Raw genomic sequence first — 17,861 nt, 5'->3', positions numbered from 1 at the left:
AAGGGAGGAATGCAGCACTGTATACATTTATTTAGTGCAGGCTACCGTGCAGAACTGTGCTCTGCTGGATTCACTAGAGCATCCAAGACCCTCAACTTAGAGCTTTTATTAAATGCTCATCATCCAACCATACATTTTTTTCCTTTCTAGGCAAACAAGTTGAAGGTTTTCTATTACATTTTCAATTCCTACAACATTCTAGGTCTTAAAGAAAGTGGGATAAGTAAGCCATGCACAAAAAAATCAGCAAGTCAGTCTCTGCACAGAGTAATGACTTATCCAGCTGATTATTTCTCCTTCAGTCCTTTGTACCATTGCAAGTTACCACCTACACCATCCTAACAAGCAAGAGAGATGTACTCCCTGGGAGTATATAATGAGGGAGGGACTAATGACAGCAGAATAAGGAAAGCATCCAGAGGAAAAAAAAAATAAAACAAATGCAAACCATACAACAGAAATGCCCTTTTAGAACTATGGCAGTAGCTTGCTTTCTGCCCAAATTTTCACAGTTTCAGCACTCACACACATAGTAGTGATTTTAAAAATGTGTGGATCCTGAGATAACTTCCCCTTTATGTGGCTGACTTTTGCATTTATGTTCCTGCATAACTGGGCTACTTTTAGCACTACTTGTAATTAATGGTCCCAACTTGCCCTGTGTACAAAAGAACTTTGCTCAGATACTGTGGTGCAATGTTTGACAGATCTGAATAGAAACCTAAACTACAATGTACAGCCAAAATAAAAGCTGCCCTTTTACTCGTGCTTGACTTAGAAGCAAAGGATGGGGAGCTGGGGAAGAAATCAGAACTACCAGTTTCTACCAGCTACAGATCAGCCCTTGAAGGTCTCTCACAAGAAACTGGCTCAAGCTGTCAGTGAAAGCAAAGGGTTATTTAACTTCAGCACCTTTTGAAAATCTTAATTGAAAATTTTGAGCCTAAATTACAAAAATTCCTTGGTACAGAATTAAAGCACAGGCCAAAATGTTGACCATTTTGCCTTGAGATCTTTAAAAACATCCAAATATTTCTAAAAGATAAGTGATCTCTGCAACTACTACAATACCTACATCTGCAAGCCAAGGCCAGGAACACCTACTATGGGAACTTAAAAAGAAATTTGATTCTGTGGTTAATATTTACATCAGTGTCCCTCAAGACATCAAAAACTTCTCTCTCTCCCAGATTATATCTACCTACTGTTATCTAGCTCCTCTAGATCATATTAACCTACCCGAAGGAAACAACTACTAACAACTCTGCCTGTCCTCCAGACCACAGAAAGATAGATGTGATGCACCAAGACTGAGTATTTTCACAGCACACTGAGAATAAAAACTGTTCTGTTAGTAACCTAATAAATTCCCCCCAGTACAAAAAAATGTAAATGTATCATACCCGACCTGTAAAAGTATTCCCCTCCCACCACACCCTGCTCCAGCAAGGGCTGATAGCAGTGAAAAGACATTTGGTATCGAATGCAATCCATAAAAATTCCTCCAACTGTTTTCTGCCAGCATCTTCCCTAGCTGAATAGGAAGACTCCTAGAGACACCTTTGAAACCCCAACACACTACAGCAACATTCAGAAGCAGGCAGATTTTGGCTGTCAGCCCAGTTCCAGTGCTCACCAAAGAGAAATTAGGGAGCACAGTGGGACTTAAACTGCCTGGAAGAACACTGCCAGCAGCAAGTCTCCTGTGAATTGCAACTCCTCCCTTCCCAGTGCTCCCGAACAACAGAGATTAGCGAGAAGGGTGGCATGGCATCAACAAGGAGACCCTTCTGGGTTATGGCACTAATTTACCATGCATTAGAGGTAGCAAATGACACAGGTTTTGATAAAATGGCAGCATGATGACTAAGCTTACCTCCTTCTATGTATAACCACATGACACCCTTGGTGGATGAGGGAAAGGCTGTGGATGTTGCCTACTTCGACTTTGATACTGTCTCCCACAGCCTTCTCTTGGAGAAATGGCTTTTCATGGCTTGGATTGGGGAACTGTTCACTGGGCAAAAACCTGGCTGAGTGGCCAGGCCCAGAGAGTGGTAGTGAATGGAGTTACATCAAGCTGGTGACTGGTCACAGGCGGCGCTCCCCACAGCCAGTTCTATTTAATATCTATCACCAGTCTAGATGAGGGGATTGGGGCTACCCTCAGAAAGTTTGTAGATGACACCAAGTTGGTTGGGAGTGCTGATCACACTGCTGGAAGGTAGGAGGGCTCTGCAGAGGGATCTGGACAGGCTGGATCAGTGGCCCAAGGCCAGTGGTGTGAGATCCAACAAGGCCAAGTGCTGGGTCCTGCACTTGGGTCACAATAAGTGCTGGGTCCCATGCAGTCCTACAGGCTGGGAACAGCGGCTGGAAAGCTGCCCTTGGGAAAGGACCTGGGGGTGCTGGTCAGCAGTGACTGAACATGAGCCAGGGTGAGCCCAGGTGGCCAAGAAAGCCAATGGCATCCTGGCCTGGATCAGAAACAGTGTGGCCAGCAGGAGCAGGGCAGGGATTGTCCCTCTGTACTCAGCACTGGTGAGTCTGTACCTCAAATCCTGTGTCCAGCTCTGGGCCTTTCACTACAAGTAGGACATTGAGGGGCTGGAGTGTGTCCAGAGAAGGGCAACAGAGCTGGGAAAGGGTCTGGAGCACAACTCAGATGAGGACCAGCTGAGGGAGCTGGGGGTGTTTGTCTCATCAAGAAAAGGAGGCTCAGGGGGGACCTTGTCACTCCCTACAACTCCCTGAAAGGAGGCTGGAGCCAGTGGGGGTCGGCCTCTTCCCCCAGGTAACAAGGGACAGGATCAGAGGAAAAGTCCTCAAGTTGGGCTAGGGGAAGTTTAGATTGAGTATTAGGAAAAATTTCTTCATGGAAGAAATGGTTGCTAGGCTTTGGAATAGGCTGCCCAGGGAAGTGGGGGCAGTCAACATCCTTGAAAGTATTTAAAAAACATGTAGACATGGCACTTGAGGACACGGTTTAGTGGTGGACTTGTCAGTACTGGGTTAAGGGCAGGACTTGATTTTAAAGCTTTTTTCCAACTTCAATGGTTTTATAAATCTGTAAGCACCTGGATGGCTTAAAAATTAAATAAGTCACTTGGCAGGATGCTGCTTGACTCTTAGCCCATCATGCATTCAAGAGTAATGAATGCTAGTGCTTTTTCAGCAATGCCTTTTACTGGGCTCCTTCAGGATACAAAAGAGAAAAAAATGGAAGAGGCTGCTAGCAATTACAGAGATGCCCACTGCCTTATAATTGAAAACAGGTGAGTGGTTAAAAGAAACACAGGCGGTCCTAGGGGACTTTTCCAGAGTTGCCAATATTGAAGGGTGGGGGAGGGAAGTGGGGAAAGACAACTTTTTTCTAGGGGTATTTATCTCCTAAGCAGAATGAGTATCTCAGTCCCTTGACCAAGTTTCTCTTTCTTTGTCACAGTACATCTTTAGGTAGCCAGCTCTATTATCTTCTCCTAGTGCTACCTGCAACCCTCAGCTACACAGAGAATAGGAACAAGAAATATTTCCTTGCATGGGTCTGTTATTTCCTGTTACCACACAGAATACATAGATCTATCTTTGCATACACAGGTGGAGTTCTTGCCTCCTTTTAAATGTCAATACAAACCAAAATGGTTCCCTTTCAAGATTTTTTAAAGGCAACCAAAGAAGTCAATGTTTGGTCAATAATTTATTCTCTTCTTAAATCTACATCTTATATAATTTCAACTAGATAAGGTCAGCTCAAAACCCAGGACCAACTATCAAACCTAATGGGGCTTGGTGGGCTGACAGCACTCAGGGTTAACATCCCATAGAACTGAGTCTAAACAGCTCTTAAAAAATAATCACAAATCACTAACTTCATCACAGCCCATGGGCTCTGACTCTTAGCTGACACATCTTAAATTTCTTTTAGGACTTAATGGCATTCATCTGGAAAAAAATCTTACTACAGACAAAGTAGTTTCTGGCTAAAATATTGTTCAGACCATTACTCCTCTTTACCCTGGCACTGGCTAACACTAGCTCATCCTGCCCTCTACTTTCAGACCATTTCCCCACACTGCTCCTTTGACAATATCCCTGCTGCCTCAGCACCTCTTCATTCCACCAAACTGCATCCACCTGATCAGTCCCAAATTTTAACAGTACATCAAGACAACAAACACCCTCCAAATCAGCTCACGGTATCAGCCTAATATCACTGTCAGCAGTATCATTAGATTTTGAAACAGAACTTCTTCCAGTATTCTTCCATACAATCTCAATATTCATGTATCATCCATATCTCAGTAATACAACCCTTCATCCAGATTCAGATCACTTATATTCTCCTTTCCCTGCTGGAAACCCCACCTCAGTTGATTAATCTTTCTTCATGCTCCCCCAACAATTGTTGTTCAACTTGTATTGAAAGCTTTCTGTGGTGGGAACTTGTTTCCTTTTGAGGAAGGAAGGTGGATGTTCTGCAGAGCTCTGACTGCACAGCAACAAGCACATAATGAATGGTGCTGGCAGACACAATAACATAGATCCAAAGATTACATTTATGAAACAAACTATTATTTAAAACAAAGGTACTTAAGTGCTCTTGTACTCCTAACCTAATGGTAGAGCTGAATCTAATATCCACTTTTCCAGCATCTAAAAAGACTGCTGAGATCTGCCAAGTTATGAGAGTGAAAAGCTCTGTGAGAAAAATAGTTAGCAGAGCATCTAAAATGGAAAAATTACCCCACATCTGTCCTAAAAAACTAGAAGCAATACACTAAGTACATTTATATATGGTGGAACACAAATTCAAGTCTTTTCTATGTATACAGAGCAAGATAATTTGTTGCCCTGCAGAAGCTGGCCCATACACGTGAGCCAGCTCCATGCCCACACAGATCTCTCCAGGGTGCACACACAGTTTCAAAAAGAGCTCACAGGGCAATCAGAATGCTCTGTCCCCCCAGCTACCTTCCTCCCATGCCTGCCTGCCTCCCAGATGGCAAGCAGCCAAGAGACAGCTTGTCTGAGCATGCTTGATGGTACACAGAAGTCACCAAGAGCCATTGCAAGTTACTGGCATCTGGGGCAAGCCTTGTCTTTTCCTAGAGGGTACTCTGTGAATCCTGTCTGGAAAAAAGCCTGAAGGCACTCTTCAAAACACAGCCTTGATATATCCAAGGTTTTGCATGGGCAGATGGAAAGTCTTTGTCTCTCCATCTGTAGGCTCAAGGCTTAGCAGATAAATCTATGATCAATCACTACCTCTGTGCACTCACTGCCTACTGTGTCAAGCCTTTCATAACTATGTGTTTCAGTGGGAATACTGCTGGCTGCTTAAAACTTTAGGCAGATCAATTAAGGCTACATTAAAGTGTATTTGGCAAGTACTTGAGTTACATGCAGTAACAATTGTTCTATTCTAAAAAGTGATCGAGTAAAAATAGCATCTTCTTACTCATGTGCCCTGTTCTGTGTGCATCATAGTCATATGCTAGCTTTTGCTATTCAGAGACAAAAAGCAGGCACAGGAGATACCCACCCAAGCTCTAACAATCCTTACAAACCTTTCATGTGTCAAATACTGGCAACCTTGCAAGCTCCATTTTATGTATTCATTCCACAGACTAGCTGCACAATGCTAAGAGGTAAGTCCATACAATCCACCTACTACTCCCACCATAAAATGTCACATTGTTGAAAAGGATAGACAAAAGTTCATCCTTACAGCTTGAACATTAACAAACTCAGGTTGGACATAGCAGGGACCTTATAAAAAAGGTCAAAATATCTTTTCAGTCATTTCAGTAGTCACAAAGATTTATCAAGTATTTCTAGGGAAAAACACCTTTGGACAGCAGCTCTCATTGGACTTGTTCCTTCCATCACTGTCCATTTCTTTGTCAAAAGTAAATCAAACCTCCAATCACATCAAATTTTGCAGTCAGCATTTTCAATGAGAGTTCCATACACTTCCAGAGGCTACATTTCAGTCCAGAGCAGTAAGACAGAATCCCTGAGTCTTTTTGCTTGCCTTTACTCACAACCTGCTTTATCTGGGTTGATCAGAGAGGAGATATTCACACTGAAAACACTGAAGTCTTCTCAGATTGAGATGCCTCCTCACACTGACCAAATGAACAAGATGGATCTGCACTGCAAAGCCCTTCTTGTATTTCAAGAAGCTTATACTTCATTAGCAGCTCTGCATATCCCTAGCAAACATTGAATTATTTTAAAAATATCTGACCTGAGCAGTTACTACCACTTCCATAACAGCAAAAACCAATATTAAAAACAGCAAACAAAGATGTCTTTAATTTATACTATAAAATTTAGGACTATTTTGACTATTTTGTCTGGCAGAAATGTCTTCCATAGTAATGAGTTTCTGTAACTCCTATGGATGGTTCATCTGCCTCATCAATCAGCTTCTAGTTTTAAGAAACTATCTGGCTTTTGCCTTCCAGTAGTACTTCTCCATATAGTCCTCTCTTCACCTAATGTAAATTTGCACAGTTCCCCCAACACATCACTTGGAACCAGCTGAAAATGCAGTCAAAGTTTCACGTAAATACAATCTGCTGCTTATGTTGCAACCTAGTAAATACTGCTGGCAACCTGCTGAGCAAGTAAATTCAAGATTTTTCCCACTCTGTTCTTCAAATCTGTCTGTCTAATGGCCACAAAATCAGCAGCACTCACACAGAGCAAAGAAGCCCAGCAAATCAGTCAGGACCTTTTCTACTTCAGTACAGGTCACACGAATTTATCACAAACGTCCTGTAAGGCTGAAATCCCAAAGTATTTAACTGAAGTAGCATTAGGGTCTAGCTGTCTGCTTCTGTTGGTCAGCATCAAAAAGCAGCATCAAGCAATTCCAAACATGCTGTGCCAAAAGGGAGGCCAGTATTGAGCTGGGGAGTGCACTGTAAACTGCTGCTGCTGCTGCTGAGCTGTACCTGGAGCTCTGCACACAAAGCTCAGACAGACACAGGCAGCAAGGCTTGGCAGACAGACACCACCTGTACCCGCAGGTCCCTCCTGTTGCTTGTCTTTCTAGCCTCTTGTTATAATGACTACTAATCATTAATCAAATAAACAAAAACCCAGCTTCTTACAAGATATGAATTTTACAATCAAGTCTTTGTTAAAGCAGTGGGACGTGCCCAACAGCTGGGCAGGACAGGTGACAGCCCAGCAGCAAGGAGTGGACGCTGAGCCAGATCCAGAGGGCAGGAAGGGCAGAGCAAAGGGGACACAGGTGTAGAAACTGGATAGAGGCCCAAGGGGATAAAGTGTTCAGAGGAAGAGCATCCATTTTAATTTTTAACTGTGACTTGTCAGGCTTTTGCCTTTTTACCTCTTCAGAATTATTATTAGCAAGAAAACTTAAGGTAATGGCATTCCTGAGACAGCTATCCCTGAACATCTCTAGCTGGACAATGGGGTGGTCATCCCATGGTATCGAGCCAACTACTACTCTAAGCCATTCACTCTCTCCAGAAACAATTAAAAAATATACAAAACTAAAGCCAAAAAAGAACACAGAAAAAGCATGTTTTCTGAGACAAGCTACTACATTTCACAAATATCTCTCTAACAAACTTTAGCTGTAAGATGGTATAAAGTCTTGTACAATGACAGAAATATATCAAGAAATCCAAATGAGTAACTCAGCACTTTCATATCTGGAATCAAACTAAACTCATAATTCGATTGAAGGCCAAAAATAATCTTGAGTGTAGAGAGAAGAGACCCCTTAGTTCTTTACAGAACAGAAACACTAAGCCTAGAATAAGAAATTCTCTTCTTCTGTGGGTTGAGTTTGCCTTCTCAGACCCTCATCCCACCAGGATAGGTATGCAATTAAGTTTCTTCAGCAAAAAAACTTCCTTATTCCTTTTTTTACAATTTCCCTACTGGAAACTATTTATTTTATATATGGCAATATCCACTTACCATCTCTTATCTTACAGACTTTAGCAAATGCTGTAAACAGTTTCTTTTACACCTGCTCTTCAGGAGGCAGACTGCATGTCATCACTATGCTAGACAGACCTTGGTGTCTCAGTAATGCAAGTTCAGCCTTTATAATAGCAACAAGATTTCATTATAAAAAGCAGACACAGTGACTGGAGAGCAAAATTATTTCTGAAGCGTTTTCTCATTCTGTTTTAATAAAAGTACACTTGGTAAAAGCAGCTCTTGAATTCATGCTAGCAACAGAGACTCACTGAAAAATGAGTCTATCTAGCGAATAACTAAGGCCAGGTTACCACAAATCCTGTACAGGTATAGAATACGAGAATACTGACACATAAGGGGACTAAAAGAACTATGCCATTAACTTAGAGCAAAATGGATCTTAGTGAACAATGTAGTAAAGGTCAGTAAGTAACATGCATCACCTGCACAAGAGAAAACAATTTAAGCAAGGGATTAAAATACAAAATAGTTGGTCATTTGTTTTGCAAACTAGTAAGTCAATAAGAAGGCTTGTGCAAGCATCTACAGAGATTCTCTTGAATAGTGAGGAAGTCCGGATTTCAAGATTGTGAGTGCCCATAAAGTTGCATAAAAGAGGGTGCTAAAACAGATAAGAATTGTATGAATGAAAACCAAAGAAAATCTATTGGTAGATAGAGAGGCAGAGACCTTAAATAATTTTCTCTCACAAAGAAAAGAATTCACCATATATTACAACTGTTGGTCACCAACCAACTTAGGAAAACTTCAAACCAGGTAACACTGTTGCCCTAAGGATTTTGCAGAGAAAATGGAGAGATAAAAAAGAGTCATAACACACCTGGGTGTGCAATGAATCTGCATTAGTTCCACTGATCCTGGAAGAAACTTGTCTTGCAGTCAGTGATTAGGAAGCTGGATAGTCACGCTTCACCACAAGCTACATTTCTGAGACTGCCTCTTCTCAAGTCCTAACAATGCTACTGTTCAATTCTATACTCAGCCAACATTACATCAAAAAATGTTTTTAAATGCTAACGAGCCTATCCAGCACACAAAGAACAGCTCAGAGACAAACAGGTTAAGTCCTTATTATGGCATCAGAGATGCACTGTCCCACACATGCAGCACAGATCTCTGCCTTTGCCCTCCTCATGAAAGCTGGTGTCTGCTGAACATGTGGCACAGAAATGGCCGCAATTTTGCTGTGGATCTGGGCTTTATTTCTTGTCCCATGAATGAGGCACAGTCAACAAAATGCAAAGGAAAATATCTTTATTCATCCTCACTAGCATAATTAGTTTGAAATCTAGCAGTTGACTTCTGTTCTCAGTCCTGGCTTTCTCTCAACTGCCCCAAAGTTACCTCCTTTATTACTGCTCAAGGATATCCCTTCCCTTGTACACTTAACTGAAGAGTCTGGAAATGCCTTCTTTCCTTCCCCCAGTAAAATTCTTCACCTCCTACTGCTTGCTCATACCACTGTATCCTACTCACTCTAGTACCCCAGATGATTTGTGTAGCAACAAACCACCAGTGAGACCATGCAGAGGACAATCTGAGAGAAAGCTTCTATTGATGCACATTACAATTCTCTTTCTTTATGTTTATGAAACAGCATTATTAAAAGTCTCTTTCTTGCTTTTACTAGGTTATTTGCAGAGAAGCAAATCAACTCAAGCAAAATCCCTTCTGGGGGAAGAAAATAATTTGGTTTTAAAAAAGAGCCACAAAGGGCAGAGGTGAGCAAATGAGTGGAGGAATGAAGTAATAACCTGAATGTTCAGCTGGAGAACAGGAGCTAGCATATCATATAGAGATGGATAGGGCTGCAATAAAGACCAGCTAAAACCCACACTGTCTTCCTCACACTCTTATTTCTGTCTATCACATACTTCCTGCAAGCATATTAGATCCTGTAATTGAATGCAGGGTTTGCTTCAGCCCAAGTTCAGACCCTGCACACCTCCTTGCTTCATCCAGGAGCACAAACTAGGGTGAATTCTTACTGTTTCAGGTAATGAAGCTGCTCTTTAATGCCAAGTTTACCTTATGCTGCACACAGAATATGCAACTATTCTCAGCAACTGCCTCACTCTTTCTGTAGTCCTTTTGCAACAGGACACTTCTGGAGACAGAAGGAGGATCCTTCACAAAGGTGAGGGAACATAAAACTTACTCAAGGCAGAAGCCACTAAGGTTGACATCTGTAGATCTAATCTACTTCAGGTTTTCCTGAATGTCTCTCTCAGACCATTCTTCTTCTGCCTGCTGTGGAGAATCAGTATTTTCCAGATGGCATTTCTACAGTTGCAGCCTAATGTCAGGCCCCTCCTTCCCCAAACACCATTGACCAGACATGGCATACAGTTCCTCTTCCAGAGCAGTATCAGTTCTTATAAACTAAGAAAGCAACATATCTTATGCATCATAACCCTGCTTGTTAACATTTTTATAGCTCAGTGCCTGATTCCCCATCTCCTCTCTTTCTGGATTGTCCTGACCAAATTTCCCTCTCAGCTACTAAATGCAAATCAAATTATTGTGGTGAGAGGAATTGTTCTGGACACACAGCAGATGAGCTAGACTTTGTCATAAGTCATCAAGCTGGGTCAGACTAGAAGTTTAGCCCTTTATGCCACTGCTTAAGGAACAGCCTGAGAGCAGGGCATACATGAAGTGATCCAGCCTTGGCACATTAGGAATGACCCCCAAGGTTAAAAGTGCACTTGGGGAACTCTTGTATTATATGAAAAACTATTTCCTTTTGTAATTTAAAGCACAAAACCACATGGCTTCATTGTTCTGCCTTTTGACCTAGTTCCTTTTTCCACCTTCTCCACACCATTCATCAAGATCTAAGGATTCTCTCCATGGTCATCTCTTTTCCAAGCTAAAGAATTATAGTATCTGTAACCTGCCTTCAGGGAACACACCATGTCTGTGACCAGCTGACTGTTTTTTCCCTATTTTTCCAGTCCTCTCCTTCTTTTAGGGTGTGGCAAGCAAAAGCTGCAGGGAGCATTCACAATACAAGAGCAATATGCAATGATACAGAAACAAAGACCTCCTTTGCCTTGTTCAGAGCTTTCCTCATAGTTCTTGAGATCTTATTTGCTATTTTGACCAGCACCAACCATACAGTTTCAGACGACCTCAAAATTACTTAATTTTTTAGCTCTTTTGCCTTTGGCACCTTCCAGAACTACTCCGTCTACATTCTCTGCATGTTTTGAGCAGATACTTGAGGGCTGAGCTGTTCAATTGTTAATCTGCAAGGGTAAATACCTGTATCCATTCAAAGGCAACAGCTTTCATGAGAAATACCCAACAACAGGATTGCTCAGTGTTAAACTCTGAGTATCTCTTGCTCACAGAAAGGAGCATTGTATTAGAGATCACACAGTCTGGACATAAGAAGAGACAAGTCAAGAGACAAAACGGCACAAGAAGGTAAAGCTGTCTCAGTCCAGACAACAGAGAAAATTGGCTCCAAAACCAGGCACAGAATCCCAGCAGACACACAGACTCAATACTGAGTGAACTGAAAAGCAGCCTTTTAACAGCTCTACTACCTCTGCTGTATTATTATTAAACTAGCTGTATTGCTTTCAGAGACCAATGGACAAAAGTAAAACTTACAGAGCTCTACAGACACCGACTTCTGCACCCACCAGCGAGCCTGCACAGAAGATGTTTTGGACAGAAACCTCTCCATGCTTACCAGCTCAACAACCAGCACCAGCCTGCAGCTCAAATACCATCCAGCTGCAGTACCTTGCTCCAAGCCTGTCCCTGCTGTTCTCCTGCCACAGCCCTTGTGACACAGCAATACTGGGAAGCACTAGAGACTGGCTCTGAGCAGCTTGTCCTGGCCTCACACACTCAGCTGTAAACATGAGGAACAAAGGTATACACAACCTCCTTGGATGTTGCCTGCCATGCTTGGACATAACAGAAGAACAAAAAAAAACCTCCAAAAACCCTCAAGAAAAGTTCTACTTTATAGTTTCCACTTAAGCAGTAAACATGAGCTCTTACAATGTCACTACAGGTTTTGTCAATACTTTCCAGTTGTACATTAGGAAATGCATCCAAAGTCTAACTCTTGTCATTTGCTCAGTTGCATTCTCTTCTTGGTGGAGAAAGCACACAAACTTTCAAAGCATCACTCCTTCCATTTGCCTTCCTATTACCACCACTGGACAAGTTTTAACCTTATGATGGTATTCAATTGTACTGAACCAGTAAATTCATATTAATCAGTGTCCTCCTTGAGCTTCTAAGTCTTCCAAGTACTTTAAAGGGTAAGGTCAAACACTTATGGAAAACTGTATCTAAACTGGCTGATATGAAAGTACTTCTGAATTTCCAGAAACACTCTCCTACAACCAAATTTCATCCAAAGGAAACAAAGTGTCACATCAAGCCTATACTTGGTACCTTGATTCAGGGAGGGTAAAATGATCACATAACTTCCATAATATCCACCCTCCACTCAAGCTGAATACACCCAAAGACCCTCCATTGCAGGGTGGTTCTTTGCTGCCACAGCTTCATTTTGGGGCCTCCAGTCCCCACAATGGAGTGCACCTTCTGAACTTCAGCTCACAGTCTCCCTTTCAAACGTAGCAACAGAGATTGGAAAGCTCTAAGCAGTGGTTCAAAGCAGAGAAGCACACACAACCATGAAGCTGTGTGCACAATGTGGGGGTGGGTGGGAGGTAGAGCTGTTGTTGAGCAAGAAATAAGGGGGTAGATGTTACAGCCCAACAAGGAGGCTGTCTCGTGAATGTGGATAAGAGATCTATCTTCCAATCTGGAATCCCATAATTGCTGATGCATTTTTGCAATAAATGGTCAGAAAGTGACACACAAAACTCAAGACCAAAGATGTTCAAATCTTATGCCTTACTGTCCAATACACCTCCAGCATTGGTGTTACCCATCTCCTCTACTATGACCCAATGTGACTGTTTCACCTGGAGAGTTGAAATGAGTTGTCTCTCTCAGTCCTGCTTCCAGCTGGCAGCTATTTCTAAGCCACATGTCTGAATCCCTCAGGCTAAGAAGTGGTTAGAAATTACTGAAGAAACCAAAAACATGACAGAAGCATGCGCTATTTTTGAATCATAGGGCTTGTTACTTCTTTGCTCCATAGGCAAGTAAGTGCTGAAACATCATCTACTGGATCACATTCCCTGGAAACTCAGATATGGAGACACATCCAGTCTGAGCTCAAAGTGGGTGTAGGAATAAGGCAAAGTTGAGTAACTGAATACCTGTCAGAAGAGTTGTACTTTTGGGCACACCCTGGAACAGCATGATAGGTACCTACACTGAAAGCTGCTTCAAAGCTGTCCTCTGGGTGATCCTGAACTTGCTTTGACATTCTTGGCAGAGTTAGCATAGCACATCTATGAGCTCACCATATTTCAAGTCTCTGAAGAAACACATGGCAGCATTCAATATCCATGGAGCTGCTAGGCACTGCAGGCATTCAACCAAGGTACACCACATAGTTGAAATCCACAGGATCACTCTCACAGAAGTTGGTTACAAGCTGCAAATAACTTCAGTTCTGCAGCAGTCAACCTGGATGCCATTCCACAGAATGCCCTAACCTCCTCTGAGTCTTAGTCTCCTTAAGGATTACCAAAGGGTAAGGCCAGTCATTGTCATTTTATGTCAGCAAGGCTCCACTTCTCAGTAAAACGCACTATCCCACAGAAAGATCCAGGGTCTCAGTAGCATAAGCCCACTACAGAAGAGCCATAGGAGACTGGAAGTTTACATAAACTACCAGGAGGAGACCTGCAACAAATCTATGTGGCACTTTCCAAAGCCTATACACAGCAAGAAAGGTGTTAGACCAAATTTCATTAAACACTTACCATTAAAGAACTCCATGAAACAATTAGCACTTTTCTTTGCAAAGGAATCTCAAAAACACCACAGATCAGAGCTGCAGGGATCCAACAGAACTGTGTGGGATCACCTACATGCAGACATCATCTGATGAGTGCTGTCAGTCTCTCACCTTCCTGTGCAATAAGCACTGCGGGGGGAAGAAATCACCATTTCTCTCTTTCCCCCTTTACCTCTGCTGCACAAGAGCAAACTGAAAAGGAAAAAAAAAAAAAAAAAGAACACTCTTGCAGAGATCAAAAGCCTTTTTCTACTGGCTCTGACCTAGTTCTTTCATTCTTACTAGAAGGAGAAAAAACACTTAAAGGAACATTGTCAAAACTGTTGAGTCTAAAAATAGACTTACCTTGGCAGTGCTGCCATCTCAACGGGCTCATATTAAGAGTGCAAACTCACTTTCCTCATACACACACACCAATGCTTACATCAATCTGGAAGCACTGGCACTATACAGCCCAAAGGACCTCCCAGTCTCCATAAACTCTTTTGGGACACTAAAGAATGTATTATACATAAGTGGTGAAGAACTGCAGTATTCTCCAAATTCCTACTTCATATATGCAAGTCTACCACTGTCGGATATCCCAGTAAAAAAGTTTGGATGTTTTCCTTAAGTAAAGGGATGGACATGTGTTGACAGTGCTAAACCCCAGCACACCATGCTAAGGCAGCTTAAAAAAAATCAGATTTGAGGAAGATTTCAGTATTTTTTTTTAGATAAAATAAATTTTTCAAAGACTTTCCAAAATGTATAAGCTACAAAGTAGTTTCACCTTAGCATGCAGAGCATTTCTGAAAGGAAAAACAAAACAAAGACTCTGGGTTCATGGCTGAAGTTGACAAACAGGCAGTTTCCATAGAACAATGGCCCTGGTGGAGCTGGTGGGGCAGGATGTTGGCTCCAGTCAGGAACTCCGGTGCTGCAGAATCCCTGTGCTGCAGAATCCCTGTGCTGCAGAATCCCTGCTTCCCCTGTGCCCCAGAGACCTTCCACTCCCCAGCTGCATCCCAGAGCCACCCCCAAGTCTGCGCAAGAAGCCAGTTGGCCCAACCACCCAAAGGCCTTGCATAACTCTACAAAAGAAAGCCCAGGAAGTCCATCCTAGCCAGACTCCCAGCTGACCACAGCAGAGACTGGAAGGCCAGACAACCTCAGTTTAAACCTTATTTCCAAGCTTCCAAAACTGTTGTACAGCAGGTTATGTCCTCAAGATTACAAGCTGCAAACAGGAAAGCATGCTTCCAAAGAAAACAAACAAATCAAACAAACAGAAAACAAAAAAATCCCAACTGTCTGCTCTTCCTGAGTCCAGGACATTTTTCTACAAAACCATCTACTGAGAAGATTCAATGGCAACTCTACTTTAGACTAAAGCAGGGTCTGTACACTGTGATGATTGGAGTCATGAGGAACATGTAACCTCTCAGCTTTCCAAACAGAAGCTGTAATGCCACGTGTTCCTTGCCAAAAGTGACAGCTCAGGAACAGAACACAGCTCACACCTAGGGCTCCAACAAGGCCCTAGGTGCATTAAGAGAAAAGCAAGCTTTTAAGCACAATCACACAAGGAAACATGGCTCCAACATAAAATGATGGATAATAAAAGGCCTGAAATGTGAATGCACTACAAACACACAAAGCAGTCATGGCCACATGGCTACTTGTGCTGAAATAGTCATAGTGGTGTGTTAGCATGAGGGCAACAGAATTGTGCAAAGGCAAGAAAGTTGAGGGAGAAAAAAACAAAATGGGAGGAATGCAGAACACAGAGACAAGAATGCCTGTTCTGACACACCACAGCAGGATGCATCCTGGGGGAAGGAAATGGGAAGGAGTTAAAGAAAAAAATTCCATCTCAGGAGAAGGGAAAGGCACTGCTTCCCAAAGCTTTAGCAGAGCTTTCCTTCATTAATATTTACAAAGCTTTTAGAGATTCTCAGATGGAGGCCACTGCAGATATGACAGGAATTATTACAGACCTGAAAAGATCTAGCAAACAGACTGAGAAGGACTTCAAGTAAATCAAGTGGGATGACATTAGTGAGCACACTGAAACAGGGGTTGCTGCTGGCATATGAACCATCTGGTGCATGGCAGTCCATTTCATTTACTTACTTACCCACTGCCAGGCACGCATGCCCAGTTCATGTCATTATGCTTTTGCCACCAAAGTAATGCTTTTATTCAGGACCACTACATTCCTTCTGTGTATCATTCCAGTCTTCAAAACTGCCATTCAGTAAAGCAGCCTGTGCCTGAGAAATGCTTGCCTTAGGGAGAGGCTTACACTTACGATGAGCAACTTGGGATGTTGACAGACACCTTTTGAGACACAGTGGTCTTGCTTATCTTTATTTGAATTTGCACAGGAAGCTGGTTTACAGGGATGTTAAGCTCCCCATTGCTTCCAGGACGTTTAAGTTTTTAAGCTGGACCATCATTTGCACTGCTCACTTGGGTACTCAGCAAAAGACAGCTTCAGCATGATTTTCAGCAATAAAGCAAGCGCATCTGATGGAACTGAAGATTTCAGCACAACTGAGAAACAAAACTCATGGTAGTCACAAGATGAACACACAAAAATACTGTCATACACTAAATTAAGCACAGGAGACACTAAATTAAGCACAGGAGAAGGGGTCAGATGGCTGGTTTACACAGGATTCTTAAATTTTCTCAAGGACACAGAATAAAGCACGATGAGGTGCAAACGCAGGGCTGTCACTGCCTCAGTCTAAAGCGCTAGAAAACCAAGTGAATCTTGGAAGCAGGCAGCAGGAAGGCAGATTTGCCTTTTCTCATACACCTGTCTCTTCCAACCTCCCAAAAGACCCAATGGAAAGGGAACACACAGCCGATGTTAGAAGGCGAAAGAGAGCCCAGCATTTACTGAAGACCTAGCAAAGCATCCACCTGTCAAGGGCTTGGTAGCTATCGCCTCATTTACCGGGGTACATCCCCAGGAGCCGGGCACCTTGTGAACACCTCTCAGCTCCCGGCTGCCCAGGAGCTGAGCATCTCGGCCCTTTGGCTTCTTCATCGCTCTCAGAGAAGGAGGGGCCGAGCACAGCTCTGCGCCCATGCGGGGCACGCTGGAGCTTCGTGGGCATCGCGCTCTGGGGGCACTCGGGGGATCCGGACAGCAGCGAGGGACGGCGGCGCCTCGGTGCCCGCGGGAGAGCGACCGGCGGGGCGGGGGAGGCGCCCGGGCTGAGCGCGGGGCCGGGGCCGCTCCGGAGGGAGGCGGCGCAGGTCGGCCGCCCTTGCCGGGAGAGGCGGCACCTCCGGGCCCGGCGGGAAGTTGCCGAGCGAAGCCTCCGGGCAGCCCCTGCCGCCTGTCCCGCCGCGAGCGGGGGCCGCGGCCCGGCTCCACGGCACCTGGCCAGGGGCAGCCGCGGCGCTGCGGGCGGGCGGGCCGAGGTGCGCGGGGGCCGGGGATGCCCCGCGGCGAGGCCGAGGCAGCGGGCGGCAGAGCGGCCCCGCCGGCGGACGCCGCTGTCCCGCCGGACCGGACCGGGCCACGGCGCAGGTGAGTGCCCGGGGGAGGAGACAGGGGAGGGACCCCGGGGGCGGCGGGCAGGGGACGCGAAGCCCTTACCTTCCACCGCCATCCTCCCGGCCTCGCATAGTGCGCCGGCCGCCGACCCGGCCCCGGCGGCGCTGCCCCGGCCGCCCCCCCGCCCGCGCGGGCTCCGCTCATCTGCAGCCGCGGCGATCAACCTGCAGCGCTCGCTGACAGCGGGCGGGGCCGCGCCGCGGATCCCTGGGAAACGTAGTCCGGGAAACGGGCCCCCGGCCAGGCAGCCGCGCTCCCTGCCGCCGGCGGGCCCCGGGGCGCCTCCCCTGTCCCCGGAGGCACGGAGAGCGGCACGGGGCCCGGCCGTGGCCTGAGGGAGGCGGCGGGGATGGGGACCCCACGGGGCTTGTGTGGGAGAGGGACAGCGCGGGCACCCTGCCCCAGGAA

General features: G+C 44.5%; 1 protein-coding gene across 1 annotated transcript in view; it reads right to left on the bottom strand.

The window, feature by feature from the left end:
• SAMD12 (sterile alpha motif domain containing 12) overlaps positions 1–17,612 on the bottom strand; it is a 175,300-nt gene extending 157,688 nt beyond the window's left edge. Inside the window, exon 1 of the mRNA XM_058808719.1 lies at positions 17,496–17,612. Within this exon, the coding sequence (XP_058664702.1) occupies positions 17,496–17,508 (13 nt within the window). The 5' untranslated portion in view covers positions 17,509–17,612. The remainder of the gene's footprint in view (positions 1–17,495) is intronic.
• Between the last annotated feature and the right edge of the window lie 249 nt (positions 17,613–17,861).

The sequence above is a fragment of the Ammospiza caudacuta genome, chromosome 1, assembly GCF_027887145.1.
Source record: "Ammospiza caudacuta isolate bAmmCau1 chromosome 1, bAmmCau1.pri, whole genome shotgun sequence".
NCBI classification, from domain to species: domain Eukaryota; kingdom Metazoa; phylum Chordata; class Aves; order Passeriformes; family Passerellidae; genus Ammospiza; species Ammospiza caudacuta.
Note: the sequence above shows the minus strand (reverse complement) of the source record. Positions and strands in the feature narration are given on the sequence as shown.